Source organism: Eschrichtius robustus, chromosome 2 (genome assembly GCF_028021215.1).
Source record: "Eschrichtius robustus isolate mEscRob2 chromosome 2, mEscRob2.pri, whole genome shotgun sequence".
Taxonomy (NCBI): Eukaryota; Metazoa; Chordata; class Mammalia; order Artiodactyla; family Eschrichtiidae; genus Eschrichtius; species Eschrichtius robustus.
Genome location: NC_090825.1, coordinates 144,189,313 through 144,207,360, shown reverse-complemented (window position 1 = coordinate 144,207,360; position 18,048 = coordinate 144,189,313). Strand labels below are relative to the sequence as shown.

The 18,048-nt window shown below is 42.4% G+C and overlaps 1 protein-coding gene across 3 annotated transcripts in view; it reads left to right on the top strand.

Annotated features, from left to right (window-relative positions):
• Nucleotides 1-17,027, top strand: part of SLIT3 (slit guidance ligand 3) — a 619,979-nt gene extending 602,952 nt beyond the window's left edge. For 2 of the 3 annotated variants that reach the window (XM_068536340.1, XM_068536341.1), the window contains 4 exons: nucleotides 11,620-11,774; nucleotides 12,437-12,722; nucleotides 13,877-14,085; nucleotides 16,443-17,027. In XM_068536340.1, the coding sequence (XP_068392441.1) occupies nucleotides 11,620-11,774; nucleotides 12,437-12,722; nucleotides 13,877-14,085; nucleotides 16,443-16,678 (886 nt within the window). In that variant the 3' untranslated portion in view covers nucleotides 16,679-17,027. The other variant, XM_068536339.1, reaches the window with a different exon arrangement.
• The last annotated feature ends 1,021 nt before the right edge of the window (nucleotides 17,028-18,048 follow it).

The following is an 18,048-nucleotide window of genomic DNA, read 5'->3' as shown; positions in this document are numbered from 1 at the left end:
TACTGAAGCTTTGTAATATAGTCTGAAGTCAGGGAGCCTGATTCCCCCAGCTCCATTTTTCGTTCTCAAGATTGCTTTGGCTATTCGGGGTCTTTTGTGTTTCCATACAAATTGTGAAATTTTTTGTTCTAGTTCTGTGAAAAATGCCAGTGGTAGTTTGATAGGGATTGCATTGAATCTGTAGATTGCTTTGGGTAGTAGAATCATTTTCACAATGTTGATTCTTCCAATCCAGGAACATGGTATATCTCTCCATCTATTTGTATCATCTTTAATTTCTTTCGTCAGTGTCTTATAATTTTCTGTATACAGGTCTTTTGTCTCCTTAGGTAGGTTTATTCCTAGATATTTTATTCTTTTTGTTGCAATGGTAAACGGGAGTGTTTTCTTAATTTCACTTTCAGATTTTTCGTCATTAGTGTATAGAAATGCAAGAGATTTCTCTGCATTCATTTTGTATCCTGCTACTTTACCAAATTCATTGATTAGCTCTAGTAGTTTTCTGGTATTCATTGATTAGCTCTAGTAGTTTTCTGGTAGCATCTTTAGGATTCTCTATGTATAGTATCATGTCATCTGCAAATAGTGACAGCTTTACTTCTTCTTTTCCGATTTGGATTCCTTTTATTTCTTTGTCTTCTCTGATTGCTGTGGCTAACACTTCCAAAACTATGTTGAATAATAGTGGTGAGAGTGGGCAACCTTGTCTTGTTCCTGATCTTAGTGGAAATGGTTTCAGTTTTTCACCATTGAGGACAATGTTGGCTGTGGGTTTGTCATATATGGCCTTTATTATGTTCAGGAAAGTTCCCTCTATGCCTACTTTCTCCAGGGCTTTTATCATAAATGGGTGTTGAATTTTGTCGAAAGCTTTCTCTGCATCTATTGAGATGATCATATGGTTTTTCTCCTTCAATTTGTGAATATGGTGTATCACATTGATTGATTTGCATATATTGAAGAATCCTTGCATTCCTGGGATAAACCCCACTTGATCATGGTGTATGATCCTTTTAATGTGCTGTTGGATTCTGTTTGCTAGTATTTTGTTGAGGATTTTTGCATCTATGTTCATCAGTGATATTGGCCTGTAGTTTTCTTTCTTTGTGACATCTTTGTCTGGTTTTGGTATCAGGGTGATGGTGGCCTCGTAGAATGAGTTTGGGAGTGTTCCTCCCTCTGCAATATTTTGGAAGAGTTTGAGAAGGATAGGTGTTAGCTCTTCTCTAAATGTTTGATAGAATTCGCCTGTGAAGCCGTCTGATCCTGGGCTTTTGTTTGTTGGAAGGTTTTTAATCACAGTTTCAATTTCAGTGCTTGTGATTGGTCTGTTCATATTTTCTATTTCTTCCTGGTTCAGTCTCGGCAGTTTGTGCATTTCTAAGAATCTGTCCATTTCTTCCAGGTTGTCCATTTTATTGGCATAGAGTTGCTTGTAGTAATCTCTCATGATCGTTTGTATTTCTGCAGTGTCAGTGGTTACTTCTCCTTTTTCATTTCTAATTCTATTGATTTGAGTCTTCTCCCTTTTTCTCTTGATGAGTCTGGCTAATGGTTTATCAATTTTCTTTATCTTCTCAAAGAACCAGCTTTTAGTTTCATTGATTTTTGCTATTGTTTCCTTCATTTCTTTTTCATTTATTTCTGACCTAATCTTTATGATTTCTTTCCTTCTGCTGGCTTTGGGGGTTTTTTGTTCTTCTTTCTCTAATTGCTTTAGGTGCAAGGTTAGGTTGTTTATTCGAGATGTTTCCTGTTTCTTGAGGTAGGTTTGTATTGCTATAAACTTCCCTCTTAGCACTGCTTTTCCTGCGTCCCATAGGTTTTGGGTCGTCGTATCTCCATTGTCATTTGTTTCTAGGTATTTTTTGATTTCCCCTTTGATTTCTTCAGTGATCACTTCGTTATTAAGTAGTGTATTGTGTAGCCTCCATGTGTTTGTATTTTTTACAGGTCTTTTCCTGTAATTGATATCTAGTCTCATAGCATTGTGGTCGGAAAAGATACTTGATATGATTTCAATTTTCTTAAATTTACCAAGGCTTGATTTGTGACCCAAGATATGATCTATCCTGGAGAATGTTCCATGAGCACTTGAGAAAAATGTGTATTCTGTTGTTTTTGGGTGGAATGTCCTATAAATAACAATTAAGTCCATCTTGTTTAATGTATCATTTAAAGCTTGTGTTTCCTTATTTATTTTCATTTTGGATGATCTGTCCATTGGTGAAAGTGGGTTGTTCAAGTCCCCTACTATGATTGTGTTACTGTCGATTTCCCCTTTTATGGCTGTTAGCATTTGCCTTACATATTGAAGTGCTCCTTTGTTGGGTGCATATTTACAATTGTTATATCTTCTTCTTGGTTTGATCCCGTGATCATTATGTAGTGTCCTTCTTTGTCTCTTGTAATAGTCTTTGTTTTAAAGTCTATTTTGTCTGATATGAGAATTGCTACTCCAGCTTTCTTTTGATTTCCATTTGCATGGAATATCTTTTTCCATCCCCTCACTTTCAGTCTGTATGTGTCTCTAGGTCTGAAGTGGGTCTCTTGTAGACAGCATATATATGGGTCTTGTTTTTGTATCCATTCAGCCAGTCTGTGTCTTTTGGTGGGAGCATTTAATCCATTCACATTTAAGGTAATTATCAATATGTATGTTCCTATTCCCATTTTCTTAAATGTTTTGGGTTTGTTATTGTACGTGTTTTCCTTCTCTTGTGTTTCTTGCCTAGAGAAGTTTCTTTATCATTTGTTGTAAAGCTGGTTTGGTGGTGCTGAACTCTCTCAGCTTTTGCTTGTCTGTAAAGGTTTTAATTTCTCCATCAAATCTGAATGAGATCCTTGCTGGGTAGATTAATCTTGGTTGTAGGTTTTTCTCCTTCATGACTTTAAGTATATCCTGCCACTCCCTTCTGGCTTGCAGAGTTTCTGCTGAAAGATCAGCTGTTAACCTTATGGGGATTCCCTTGTGTGTTATTTGTTGTTTTTCCCTTGCTGATTTTAATATGGTTTCTTTATATTTAATTTTTGACAGTTTGATTAATATGTGTCTGGGCGTGTTTCTCCTTGGATTTATCCTGTATGGGACTGTCTGTGTTTCCAGGACTTGATTAACTATTTCCTTTCCCATATTAGGGAAGTTTTCAACTATAATCTCTTCAAATATTTTCTCAGTCCCTTTCTTTTTCTCTTCTTCTTCTGGGACCCGTATAATTCGAATGTTGGTGCCTTTAATGTTGTCCCAGAGGTCTCTGAGACTGTCCTCAGTTCTTTTCATTCTTTTTTCTTTATTCTGCTCTGCAGTAGTTATTTCCACTATTTTATCTTCCAGGTCACTTATCCGTTCTTCTGCCTCAGTTATTCTGCTATCGATCCCTTCTAGAGTATTTTTAATTTCATTTATTGTGTTGTTCATCGTTGCTTGGTTCCTCTTTAGTTCTTCTAGGTCCTTGTTAAATGTTTCTTGCATTTTGTCTATTCTATTTCCAAGATTTTGGATCATCCTTACTATCATTATTCTGAATTCTTGTTCAGGTAGACTACCTATTTCCTCTTCATTTGTTAGGTCTGGTGTGTTTTGACCCTGCTCCTTCATCTGCTGTGTGTTTTTCTGTCTTCTCGTTTTGCTTATCTTACTGTGTTTGGGGTCTCCTTTTCAGAGGCTGCAGGTTCGTAGTTCCCGTTGTTTTTGGTATCTGTCCCCAGTGGCTAAGGTTGGTTCAGTGGGTTATGTAGGCTTCCTGGTGGAGGGAACTAGTGCCTGTGTTCTGGTGGATAAGGCTGGATCTTGTCTTTCTGGTGGGCACGTCCACGTCTGGTGGTGTATTTTGGGGTGTCTGTGGCCTTATTATGATTTTAGGCAGCCTCTCTGCTAATGGATGGGGCTGTGTTCCTGTCTTGCTAGTTGTTTGGCATAGGGTGTCCAGCACTGTAGCTTGCTGGTCGTTGAGTGAAGCTGGGTCTTGATGTTGAGATGGAGATCGCTGAGAGATTTTTGCCGTTTGGTATTACGTGGAGCTGGGAGGTCTCTCTCTTGTGGACCAGTGTCCTCAAGTTGGCTCTCCCACCTCAGAGGCACAGCCCTGATGCCTGGCTGGAGCACCAAGAGCCTTTCATCCACACAGCTCAGAGTAAAAGGGAGAAAAAATAGAAAGAAAGAAAGAAAGAAAGAGGATAAAATATTGTGAAGTAAAATAAAGCTATTATAAAGCAAAGCTATACAGACAAAATCTCACCCAGAAGCATATACATATACACTCACAAAAAAAGGAAAAGGGGAAAAATTAATATATCCTGCTCCCAAAGTCCACCTCCTGAATTTGGGATGATTCGTTGTCTATTCAGGTATTCAACAGATGCAGGCACATCAAGTTGTTTGTGGAGTTTTAATCCGCTGCTTCTGAGGCTGCTGGGAGAGATTTCCCTTTCTCTTCTTTGTTCGCACAGCTCCCGGGGTTCAGCTTTGGATTTGGACCCGCCTCTGCGTGTAGGTCGCCTGAGGGCGTCTGTTCCCTTTTGGGAGGTCTGACGTTTTCTGCCAGTGTTCAGTGGGTGTTCTGTAGGAGCAGTTCCACGTGTATATGTATTTCTAATGTATCTGTGGGAAGGAAGGTGATCTCCGCGTCTTACTCTTCCATCTTCTTCATCCGCCAGCAGGTGGATTCTTAACCACTGTGCCACCAGGGAAGCCTGGCACATGGATTCTTAACCACTGTGCCACCTGGGAGGCCCCCATTTCTGAGTTTATTGATTTGGGCCCTCTCCCTATTTTTCTTGATGAGTCTTGCTAAAGGCTTATTGATTTTGTTTTTCTTTTCAAAGAACCAGGTTTTAGTTTCATTGATCTTTTCTGTTGTTTTCTTATTGTCTGTTTCATTTATTTCTGCTCTGATCTTTATGATTTCTTTCCTTCTACTAACTTTGGTTTTGTTTGTTCCTTCTCTAGTTGCTTTAGGTGTAAGGTTAGGTTGTTTGAGATATTTCTTGTTTCCTGAGGTAAGCCTGTATCGCTATAAACTTCCCTCTTAGAACTGCATTCCATAGGTTTGTTGCATTCCATAGGTTTGGGATCATCATGCTTTTCTTTTCTGTTGTCTCTAGGTATTTTTTGATTTCTTCAGTGATCCACTCTTTTTTTTTTTTTAGTAGATCTTTATTGGAGTATAATTGTCTCACAATACAGTGTTAGTTTCTGTTGTACACCAAAGTGAAACAGCCATATGCATACATATGTCCCCATATATCCCCTCCCTCTTGAGTCTCCCTCTCATCCTCCCGATCCCACCCCTCTAGGTCATCGCAAAGCACTGAGCTGATCTCCCTGTGCTATGCTGCTGCTTCCCACTAGCTAACTATTTTACATTTGGTAGTATATATATGTCGATGCTACTCTCACTTCGCCCCAGCTTCCCCCTCCCATCCGTTTCCTCAAGTCCATTCTCTATGTCTACATCTTTATTTCTGCCCTGCAACTAGGTTCATCAGTACCTTTTTTTTTTTTAGATTCCATATATATGCATTAGCATACAGTATTTTTCTCTTTCTGACTTACTTCACTCTGTATGACAGACTCTAGGTCCATCCACCTCACTACAAATAACTCAATTTTGTATCTTTTTATGGCTGAGTAATATTCCATTATATATATGTGCCACATCTTCTTTATCCATTCATCTGTCAATGGACATTTAGGTTGGTTCCATGTCCTGGCTACTGTAAATAGTGCTGCAATGAAGATTGTGGTACATGACTCTTTTTGAATTATGGTTTTCTCAGGGTATATGCCCAGCAGTGGGATTACTGGGTCATATGGTAGTTCTATTTTTAGTTTTTTAAGCAACCTCCATACTGTTTTCCATAGTGGTTGTATCAATTTATATTCCCACCAACAGTGCAGGAGTGTGCCATTTTCACCACACCCTTTCCAGCATTTTTTGTTTGTAGATTTTTTGAAAATGGCCATTCTGACCAGCATGAGGTGATACTTCACTGTAGTTTTGATTTGCATTTCTCTAATAACTAGTGATGTTGAACATCTATTCATGTGCCTCTTGGCCATCTGTATGTCTTCCTTGGTGAAATGTCTCTTTAGGTCTTCTGTGCATTTTTTAAGTGGATTGTTTGTTTTTTTGAAATTGAGCTCCATGAGTTGTTTGTATATTTTGGAGATTAATCCTTTTTCTGTTGTTTCATTTTCAAATATTTTCTCCCATTCTGAGCGTTGTCTTTTTGTCTTGTTTATGGTTTCCTTTGCTGTGCAAAAGCTTTTAAGTTTAATTAAGTCACATTTGTTTATTTTTGTTTTTATTTTCGTTACTCTAGAAGGTGGGTCAAAAAAGATCTTGCTGTGGTTTATGTCAAAGAGTATTCTTCCTATGTTTTCCTCTAAGAGTTTTATAGTGTCTGGTCTTACATTTAGGTCTTTAATCCATTTTGAGTTTGTTTTTGTGTATGATGTTAGGGAGTGTTCTACTTTCATTCTTTTACATGTAGCTGTCCAGTTTTCCCAGCACCACTTACGGAAAAGGCTGTCTTTTCTCCGTTGTATGTTCTTGCCTCCTTTGTCGTAAATTAGGTGACCACATGTACGTTGGTTTATCTCTGGCATTCTATCCTGTACCATTGACCTATATTTCTTATTTTGTGCCAGTACCATACTGTCTTGATTACTGTAGCTTTGTGGTATAGTTTGAAGTCGGGACGCCTGATTCCTCCAACTCTTTTTTTTCTCAGAATTGCTTTGGCTATTCGGGGTCTGTTGTGTTTCCATATGAATTGTAAAATTTTTTGTTCTAATTCTGTGAAGAGTGCCCTTGGTAGTTTGAAAGGGATTGCATTGAATCTGTAGATTGCTTTGGGTAGTACAGTCATTTTCACAGTACTGATTCTTCCAATCCAAGAACGTGGTATATTTCTCCATCTGTTTATGTCATCTTTGATTTCTTTCATCACTGTCTTATAGTTTTCTGAGTACAAGTCTTTCGCCTCCTTAGGCAGGTTTATTCTTAGGTATTTTATTCATTTTGTTGCAATGGTAAATGGGAGTGTTCCCTTAATTTCTCTGATTTTTCATTGTTGGTGTATAGGAATGCCAGAGATTTCTGTGCATTCATTTTGTATCCTGCAGTCTTACCAAATTCATTGATTAGTTCTAGTAGTTTTCTGGTGGCATCTTTAGGATTCTCTATGTATAGTATCATGTCATCTGCAAACAGTGACAGTTTTACTTCTTTTCCAATTGTATTCCTTTTATTTCTTTTTCTTCTCTGATTGCCATACCTAGGACTTCCAAAACTATGTTGAATAAGAGTGGTGAGAGTGGACATCCTTGTCTTGTTCCTGATCTTAGAGGAAAATGCTTTTAGTTTTTCACCATTGAGTATGATGCTTGCTGTGGGTTTGTCATATGTGGCCTTTATTATGTTGAGTAGGTTCCCTCTATGCCCACTTTCTGGAGGGTTTTTATCATAAATGGGTGTTGAATTTTGTCAAAAGCTTTTTCTGCATCTATTGAGATGATCATATGGTTTTTCTTCTTCAATTTGTTAATATTGTGTATCACATTGATTGATTTACGTATATTGAAGAATCCTTGCATCCCTGGGATAAATCCCACTTGATCGTGGTGTATGATCCTTTTAATGTGTTGTTGGATTCTGTTTGCTAGTATTTTGGTAAGGATTTTTGCATCTATGTTCATCAGTGATATTGGTCTATAATTTTCTTTTTTGGTGATATCTTTTTCTGGCTTTGGTATCATGGTGATGGTGGCTTCATAGAATGAATTTGGGAGTGTTTCTCCCTCTGCAATTATTTGGAAGAGTTTGAGAAGGATCGGTGTTAGCTCTTCTCTACATGTTTGATAGAATTCGCCTGTGAAGCCATCTGGCCCGAGACATTTGTTTGTTGGAAGATTTTTAATTATGGTTTCAATTTCATTACTTGTGATAGGTCTGTTTATATTTTCTAATTCTTCCTGGTTCAGTCTTGTAAAATTGTACCTTTCCAAGAATTTGTCCATTTCTTCGTGGTTGTCCATTATATTGGCATCTAGTTGTTTGTAGTAGTCTCTTATAATCCTTTGTATTTCTGCAGTGTCAGTTGTGATTTCTCCTTTTTCATTTCTAATTTTATTGATTTGCATCCTCTCCCTTTTTTGCTTGATGAGTCTGGCTAAGGGTTTATCAATTTTCTTTATCTTCTCATAGAACCAACTTTTAGTTTTATTGATCTTTGCTATTGTTTTCTTTGTTTCTATTTCATTTATTTCTGCTCTGATCCTTATAATTTCTTTCCTTCTACTGACTCTGGGTTTTCTTTGTTCTTCTCTAGTTGTTTTAAGTGTAGCATTAGATTGTTTGAGATGTTTCGTGTTTCTTGAGGTGAGATTGAATTGCTATAAACGTCCCTCTTAGAACTGCTTTTGCTGAGTGCCATAGGTTTTGGGTTGTCATGTTTTCATTGTCATTTGTTTCTATGTATTTTTTTTATTCCTTCTTTGATTTCTTCAGTGATCTCTTGGTTATTCAGTAGTGCACTGTTTAGCCTCCATGTATTTGTGTTTTCTACATTTTTTTTTTCCTGTAATTGATTTCCAATCTCATAGTGTTGTGGTCAGAAAAGATGCTTGAAACGATTTCAATTTTCTTAAATTTTCCGAGGCTTGATTTGTGACCCAAGATATGATCTATCCTGGAGAATGTTCCATGTGCACTTGAGAAGAAAGTGTATTCTGCCACTTTTGGGTGGAATGTTCTATAAATATCAATTAAATCTATCTGGTCTATTGTGTCATTTAAAGCTTGTGTTTCCTTATTAATTTTCTGTCTGGATGATCTGTCCATTGGTGTAAGTGAGGTGTTAATATCCTCCACTATAATTGTGTTTCTGTCGATTTCCCCTTTTATAGCTCTTAGCATTTGCCTTATGTATTGAGGTGCTGCTATGTTGGGTGCATAAATACTTATAATTGTTATTTCTTCTTCTTGGATTGATCCTTTGATCATTGTGTAGCTTTCCTCCTTATCTCTTGTAACAGTCTTTATTTTAAAGTCTGTTTTATCTGATACAAGTATTGCTACTCCAGGTTTCTTTTGATTTCCATTTGCATGGAATATCTTTTTCCATCCCTTCACTTTCAATCTCTGTGTCCCTAGGTCTGAAGTGGGTCTCTTGTAGAGAGCATATACATGGGTCTTGTTTTTGTATCCATTCAGCCAGTCTGTGTCTTTAGGTTAGGGCATTTAATCCATTCACATTCAAGGTTATGATTGATATGTATGTTCCTATTACCATTTTCTTAATTGTTTTGGGTTTGTTTTTGTGGGTCTTTTTCTTCTCTTGTGTTTCCTGCCTACAGGAGTTTCTTTAGCATTTGTTGTAAAGCTGGTTTGGTGGTGCTGAATTCTTTTAGCTTTTGCTTGTCTGAAAAGCTTTTGATTTTTCCATCAAATCTGAATGAGATCCTGGCTGGGTAGAATAATCTTGGTTGTAGGTTTTTCTTTTTCATCACTTAAAAGTGTATCCTGCCACTCCCTTCTGGCCTGCAGGGTTTCTGCTGAAAAATCAGCTGATAACCTTATGGGGATTCCTTTGTGTGTTATTTTTTTTTTCCCTTGCTGCTTTTAATATTTTTTCTTTGCATGTAATTTTTGTTAGTTTGATTAATGTGTGTCTTGGTGTGTTTTTCCTAGGGTTTATCCTGTATCGGACTCTCTGTGCTTCCTGGACTTAGGTGACTATTTCCTTTCCCATGTTAGGGAAGTTTTCAACTATAATCTCTTCAAATATTCTCTCAGACCCTTTCTTTTTCTCTTCTTCTTCTGGGACCCCTATATTCGAATGTTGGTGCTGCAATTAGTGTTGTCCCAGAAGTCTCTGAGATTGTCTTCAATTCTTTTCATTCTTTTTTCTTTATTCTGCTCCTTGGTGGTTATTTCCACCATTCTGTCCTCCAGCTCACTTATTAGTTCTTCTGCCTTTGTTTCCTTATTGATTTTCTGTCTGGATCATCTGTCCATTGGTGTAAGAGGGGTAATGCAACTGATTTTTATACATTAATTCTGTATCTAGCAACTTTACTGAATTTGTTAGTTCCAACAGTTTTTTAGTGGAAACTTTAGGTTTTTCTATATATAACATCATGTCATCTGCAAATAGTGACAGTTCTACTTCTTACTTTCTGATGTGTATGCCTTTTTTTTTTTCTTTCCTAATTGCTCAGGCTGGGACTTCCAGCACTATGTTGAATGTAAATGGCAAGAGTGGGCATCCTTGTCTTGTTTCTGATTTTAAAAGAAAAGCTTTCCGTTTTCACCACTGAATATAATGTTAGCTGTGGGCTTGTTATATATGGCCTTTATTTTGTTGAGTTTGTTCTATACCTATATTGTTAAGAGTTTTCATCATAAATGGATGTTGAATTTTGTCAAATGCTTTTTTCTGCATTTATTGAGATGATCACATGATTTTGATCCTTCATTTTGTTAATTTGGTGTATCACACTGATTGAATTTGTGATTTTGAGCCATTCTTGCATCCTTGGAATACACCCCCACTTAATCATGGTATTTGACCTTTTTAATGTATTATTGAATTAGATTTGCTAATATTTTATTAAGAATATTTGCATCTATGTTCATCAGGAATATTGGCCTGTAATTTTCTTTTTTTGTGGCAGTCTTGTCTGGTTTTAGTATCAAGATGATGCTGATCTTGTAAAATGAGTTTGGAAGTGTTCCTTCCTATTTTTTGTAAGAGTTTGAGAAGGATTGTTTGTTATTAAGCCTTCTTTAAATGTTTCATAGAATTCACCAGTGAACCCATCCAGTCCTAGACTTCTGTTTGTTGGGAGGTTTTTGACAGCTGATTCCATACCCTTAGAGGCATACCTCATTTTACTGCACCTTGCTATATTGTGCTTCACAGATACTGTATTATTTACAAATTGAAGGTTTGTGGCAACTCTGTGTCAAGTCTGTTGGTGCCATTTTTCCAACAGCATTTGCTCACTTCATGTCTGTGTGTCATGTTTTGGTAATTCTCATAATATTTCAACCTTTTTCACTATTACAGTATTTATTATGGTGATCTGTGATCAGTGATCTTTGATGTTATTATTGCAAAAAGATTATGCCTCCCTGAAGGCTCAGGTGACAGTCAGCATTTTTTAGCAATAAAGTATTTTTAAGTTAAGGTATGTACATTGTTTTTTAGACAAAATGCTATTGCACCCTTAATAGAGTACACTGTAGTATAAACATAACTTTTATGCGCACTGGGAAACCAGAAAATTCATGTGACTTGCTTCATCAGGTGGTCTGGAACTGAACCCACAGTATCTCCAAGGTATGCCTGTATATCTATGGAGATAAATAAGATAGATGAAATGAATTATAAAGCAAATGGGACTCACTGGAGAATCTATAGGTGTAACAGGTAATTAATAGGCGTTCTCTGTACTGTTTTTATTTTTGTGATTTATGTTGTTTGAAATTATTTCCAAATAAAAAACAAACAAAACAAAATGCAAGGAATACTAGTCAAGTTCACAGTCCAGTGCAGGCTGTGGAAGGCACTCAGCAAACCCTCTGTCTCTCCTGCTTCTCTCCTGCCCAGTGTGGAGACTGTGAATGACGGGCAGTTTCACAGTGTGGAGCTGGTGATGCTAAACCAGACCCTGAACCTGGTGGTGGACAAAGGAGCCCCCAAAAGCCTGGGAAAGCTCCAGAAGCAGCCAACAGTGAGCATCAACAGCCCCCTCTACCTTGGAGGTAAAGCCCCATCCCCTCCCACCCCAAACACCTCCACCTCCCACCTGCTCCCTGTGCTCGGGCACCCACCCCCAGGCCAACTGGTGGGGCTTGCTGCTCTCATCTCGGCACCCACTGCCAAAGCTAATCAAGGAAGGCTTCCTGGAGGAAGTGACAACCAAGCTGCTCCCTAAAGTGTGAATAGTTAGCCAGATCATGGGGAGGAGAAGAGGAAAAGAAAGAGAGCAGGGCTCCTTCTGAGAAACTACAATTTTACGGAGGATGGTGGAAGGTGAAGATGGAATGGGGAGGGAGGAGAGGGAGACAGAGGCCAGCCCCTTCAATATACAGGCTTCCCTCTGCTCTGCCACCCCCTCAGATGCTGTGAGGCTCAGCTGATGTATGTAGAGGAGCATGTTTGCTACTAAGGCCATTCAAAGGCCAAAGAGAGAAGGAGCCACCAGTCTGGCAGAGCATGGGCCTGAAACCCAGCCTTGAGCCAGTAGTACTCAAAGGGTTATGTGCAAAAAAAAAAAAAAAAAAAAAAGGCATCAGAGCAGCTTGTTCAATATGGAGATTCCCAAGACTTCTCCCAAGGAGTCCACCTCCGAGGGCTGGAATGCGGGCGAGCAGGGTGGGCAGGGGAGTGTCTTCAGGTCGCTGTCCTGGTGTCCCTCCCGCAGGCATCCCCACCTCCACGGGCCTCTCGGCCTTGCGCCAGGGCGTGGACCGGCCGCTGGGCGGCTTCCACGGCTGCATCCACGAGGTGCGCATCAACAACGAGCTGCAGGACTTCAAGGCCCTCCCGCCGCAGGCCCTGGGCGTCTCGCCGGGCTGCAAGTCCTGCAGCGTGTGCAGGCACGGCCTGTGCCGTGCCGTGGAGAAGGACAGCATGGTGTGCGAGTGCCACCCAGGCTGGGCCGGCCCGCTGTGCGACCAGGAGGCCCGCGACCCCTGCCTCGGCCACAGGTCAGTGTCCCTCCCCCTCTGCCCCGCCCGGGAAGTGGGCACTGATGGAAGCCGGAGGAACTGCAGTCAGACTGTAAACAGGGGCTGCTTAGAAGGTCAGGGGCTTAACACATCCAAACAGCAGGTCTTGCTCAGAGGAGACATCAGTGTGCCAGAGCCTAGCTGAAAAACACTTGTCAAGTGGCCTTCAGAAGTTGAAAGGGGCACCTGTGCGCATGCACCTTGGCAAGTGGGTGCATTTCGGCCCGACTCGACTCCCCACTCAGTGGTACCCTATGAGGGCACCAGGGGTGTATAACCACGCACAGCCGAATCATTTCGTGGCTCTGGCATTCATTATGCATCAAAATATTTACTGAGGGCCTACTATGTGTCAGGCCTTGTGCTAAAAATAGGAGACCCAGCATCCTCAGTGTTCAGAAATCTGAATCAGCCAAAAATAACACCAGAGCCATGTCTAGCAATTTGCTTGGCTGAACAAGCTGGGACATGATATTGTGGATCAGGAGTGAAGGATAGCTATAAAGGGGTTGAGTTTCCTGGGTAGCTCTGGAGTGTGTGTGTGTGTGTGTGAGTGTGTATGCGTTTGACTCTGTAACAAATATGTCTACAATGAACCCTGCCTCTGAATGTCATCCCAGTAGAGAGAATGCTGCAGCACAATTAAGAATCCAGGCTTTGGCATCAGTTTCTCCATCTATGAGATGTGGATAGGACTATCTACTGCACAGGACAGCAGAGGAGAGGGGATTGTAGAAAATAAGACTGATGCTAGGTGTAAAGCACTTACCCCAATGCCTGGCACAGAGCAAGTGGTAGCTGGTGGTGGTAGAGATAGTAGTAAGCGTGTTATCAATTAAGATGGCAGAACAATTAAACTGTTTGGAGACTGCGTGGGTTCTGACGCCTGTGTGTAAAGCAGCCAGCCTCATCAAGCTCACAGCTGTCAGTGTCACTGGGGGATGCTCACAGCCTCCAGCTAACTGATTCTCAGCCACTGGGCTGGTGGAGGGTGGACCAAGGGATGGAGAAGGCCTAAGGTCCCACAGCTCCGTGTCCCCTGGTCTGAGCCTGGGCCTGGCTGGGGTGGACAAAGGAACCCTCCAGCTGCACTGACTGCCTGGTTCCCCTCTCATCCTCGCCTCTGCCCCCAGCTGCAACCAGGGGAGATGTGTGGCAACTGGGACCTCATACGTGTGCAAGTGCACTGAGGGCTACAGAGGGGCCTTGTGTGACCACAAGAATGACTCTGCCAACGCCTGCTCAGCCTTCAAGTGTCACCACGGGCAATGCCACGTCTCAGATCAAGGGGAGCCCTACTGCCTGTGCCAGCCCGGCTTTAGTGGGGAACACTGCGAACAAGGTGGGTCCACTGTGCGCATGGGGGGGTGGGGGGATGGTGCCCGGGAAGGATGCAGGGGTCAGACTTGGACTCCACATTCAGATGGCCTAAGTTCCAGTTCTGGCTGAGCCACTTAGAGGCTGCATGACCTTCATTAAGTTACTTTCTGAGCCTCAAATTCCATCATGTTGAATATGGGGGGCAACACTATAACTTCCTGTATCAGTTACCCATTGCCACGTAACAAATTAGCCCCAACACATAGCCGTTCAAAACCACACTAAACATGTTCCATCCCACACAGTTCCTGTGGGTCAAGGATTCAGAAACGGCTTAGCTGGATATTTCCAGCTGGGGTCTCTCGAGATTGCAAACCGCCAGGACTGTGTGAGCAGTCTGGGTTGTTCTTTCTCTCCTCTCTCCTCCCCTCCTTTTCTGATTGCTGGCCCTGGAGCTGCCAGAGTGGCCCTCTGACCAGCACCACTGACTCACCTGGGAGTTTATTAGAAATACAGATGCTCAGGCCCAGCCCAGACCTTTTGAATCAGAACCTGCATTTTAACAAGAGCCCTCGATGGTTCTTAATCACATTAACATTTCAGATGTTGCTCTGCAGTCTCCTCCCAAATCTCATGCCATTATTGGGTCAACAAAAGACAGTTCCTTGGTCTGATCCCATTTCAAAAACATCAAATCACTTACCTCACTTAGTGGCCCCTTTAGTGTATTAATTTGGAGGTAAGTGCAAAAAAGGAAAATTGAAATTAAATTATATTCCAGCTGAAATGGTTCTGTCTCACCTTGGGAGGTTTTTCTCCTGCATGGAAACTGAGAAGGCTTCGTCTTCCTTCCTGCCACCAGAATCCTGGGCAGGCCACCTCCTGTCACTAGAGGACTCTTTCACATTTTATACCTTGTTGAAATACCATTCTTAACCAATTTTGTTAAAGAATGTATTCTGAAATAATTTCATATCTAACAGAAAAATTGCCAGAACAATATAAACAGCGTTCCCATTCCCTTCAACTGGACAGCCCAACTGTTAACATGCTGCCGAGTTTGCATTCTCCCTGCCCTGCACATCACACACACCTATTATCATCATTAGTCTTCTTTTGATCCTGTTAACAATCACATAATTTTAAAAAACTATATCAAGCTTAAAAAATTCACATTACGTCACATTAACCACCTAAAGCTTTAAACTGCATAAAGCCCTTTTGCATTCACAATCCCTGTGATGCTCATAACAGCCCATGAAAAAGCAGGAAGAACCAGGACATGTGTTGCCATTTTCCAGACAAGGAAACTGAGGCTCAGGGATGACAAGGCTCAGGGATCCAAGGCTGTGTGGCCGAGGATCCTAGTCCTGAATCCATTACTCTCTCTCTCAGTGCCTTGCTCCAGATGCTTTCCCAGTGTACTGGGGACAGTAGTGGGGTCAAGGTGAAGAGTTGGGTCAGGGACCAGAGGATTAAACAGATCCAGGGGTCCCCTCCCCTCCCCTCATTTCTACAACTTGTGGAAAAGCTCACACACGTGCGCGCGCACACACACCACCCACCCCACCCCCGCCCAGACTCTTTGGCTCACTGACTGCTGTTCCTCTTTCAGATCTCAACTCCAGCATCACTTCCCAGAGACAATCCCTGGCCCCTGGGCTAGTCAGGCTCCTTTGCCGTGTATTTTGTATAAACAAACACATCCCGTTTCTCCGTAGCATCCGCCTCAGTTTATCATTACAAATATATTTATTTAAATGACACTGTAATTAGTGTCTAGACTCTACACCAGCGGAGACAGGCTACTGAGAGTGGTGGGGACTGGGGCAAACTGGAGATCTCCTGGCCCCATCTAAAGCCCGCGGCTTCAGCCCGTCATTGCCACGCAGGGATGCAGACTCAGCTTTGCCAGACCCCCTGGTTTTCAAAGAAACCAGATATCCCAATGTTTAGATGCAATCTCCTGGCATTGTGGGGGTTTTTCTTTTTCTTTTAATGTTGGCATTTAATTTGGTTTCTAAGCGTCTGTGGCACAAGCAACATAGATCTGGGATGGGATGTAGCCCTCAATCCCCCAATCTGCCACAACTAGTTTGATCTTTAAATTCCTTGAAGGAAGGGACCGAGCCTGCTCTTGTCACCCTGCTATCCTTGGGGCTTAGTTTTAAACCTAGTATAGAGGCTGGCACGGAACGGCACTTAGTATTTGTGGAAGAGTGAGATGGGTTATGGGAGGGTGGGCAGGGAGACGGACGGATGAGTGAATGAGTAAGTAAGTACGCACGGGCTTCGGCCCACAGGTGTCTCAGAGCAGCCTCCCCCCGACAGCCATCTCCAGCCCCAATGCCCTGCCCTTACCTCTTCCGCCCTCTGCAGACACTCCATGCCTGGGGGGGGTAGTCCGAGAGGTGATCCGCCGCCAGAAAGGTTACGCCTCGTGTGCCACGGCCTCCAAGGTGCCCGTAATGGAATGTCATGGGGGCTGCGGTCCCCAGTGCTGCCAGCCCACCCGCAGCAAGCGGCGGAAATACGTGTTCCAGTGCACAGACGGCTCCTCGTTCGTGGAAGAGGTGGAGAGACACTTAGAGTGCGGCTGCCGACCGTGCTCCTAAGGCCCCCCGCAGCCCTTCCGCCTCCCGGACTCCAGCTGGGTGGGTGGGGACGGCCACGTGGGACCCCCTGCGAGATTCGCAGTGAAGAAGTAGAAGCTGGAGAGGAAGCAAAAGAAGAGAATATTAAGTATATTGTAAAATAAACAAAAAATAGAACTTATTTTTATTATGGAAAGTGACTATTTTCATCTCTTATTATATAAATATATCACACCATCTGAGTATATGTACCATATAGTGAGTTATTTTTACCGAGCTTTTTGTTCTGTGTTGTGTATTTGTCGTGTTTTTATAAACAGCTGTTAAAAGTTTTAAGAAAAAAGGCTAATAAAAATGTTTTAAAACGAAAGGATGAGCATGAAGAAGTGACAGCCTGTCTGAGAAGGAAGGAGGAGGCTTATACGTCTAGGAAACACTGTCGTCGTTAGGTCGGCAGAAACCAGAACCTGCTTACTGAGCTCAGGAAACAAACAGAACGAGAAGAGGAAAAGAGCGAAGGAAAAGGTTTTTCTTTGTTTCTTCCGATTTTTAATGACTTTTCCTTCCCTACAAGCACCCAGCTTTTCAGTCCTGGTTGCCGAAGCCCAGGATGCCCAGTTCTTCCAGGAAAAGCCGCTGGGCACTGGCCTCCGACCCACCCTGGGACCCAAAGCATTGGCCGCCGCCCGTGTGTCCCGGGCCCCTGCAGGGTCTGAGCCCACTGCAGACCCCCTCCCCGTCCTGGCTGCCCTTGATTCCATTACAGGACTGTCTGAACTCCGCCACAGGCTTCATCTGAGCCTGTTTTGCCAAATCTGGAAACAGCTGCCCTTCTCCTGCCCCTCCCCAGGAAGGCAGTCCCCCTGCTGCTCCTCCAGGAACGCAGGGGTCACCCATCTCCTCAAGCCCCAGCACTGGCCCTTCCACTGGAAGTTCTGAACCACTCTCCTCCCTCAGCCAACCTCGTACTGGGAGGCGACACCAGGAGAGCAAGCAGCCAGGGCTGTTGGGAATGAGGAAGGCTGGAGCCAAGCCTGCCCACAGCTCTGCAGCAGCCCGACTCACTGGCAAGTTCTGGGAGGCTCCTGCCATGGGGTAGCTAGGCCTCTGACACCTAAACCTCCAGGCCTCCGTCATGATGACGAAGACCCCTTGCCCGTCTGTACCACTTTTCCGTGCATATCCGCACTGCACCTTATTCTATCCATGCGACCCCTGCCCCCGGAGAAAGGAAGCAATATAACCCCATTTCATAGATAAGGAAACTGAGGCCTCGCTCCAGCCCTGTAACTCTCCTTACGCCACATCTCTGATAAATGAATGAGCCAAGCCTAGAGCCTAGACTAAAAACTCTAGATTCCTTCTCCAGAACAACATAAACACAGGAGATG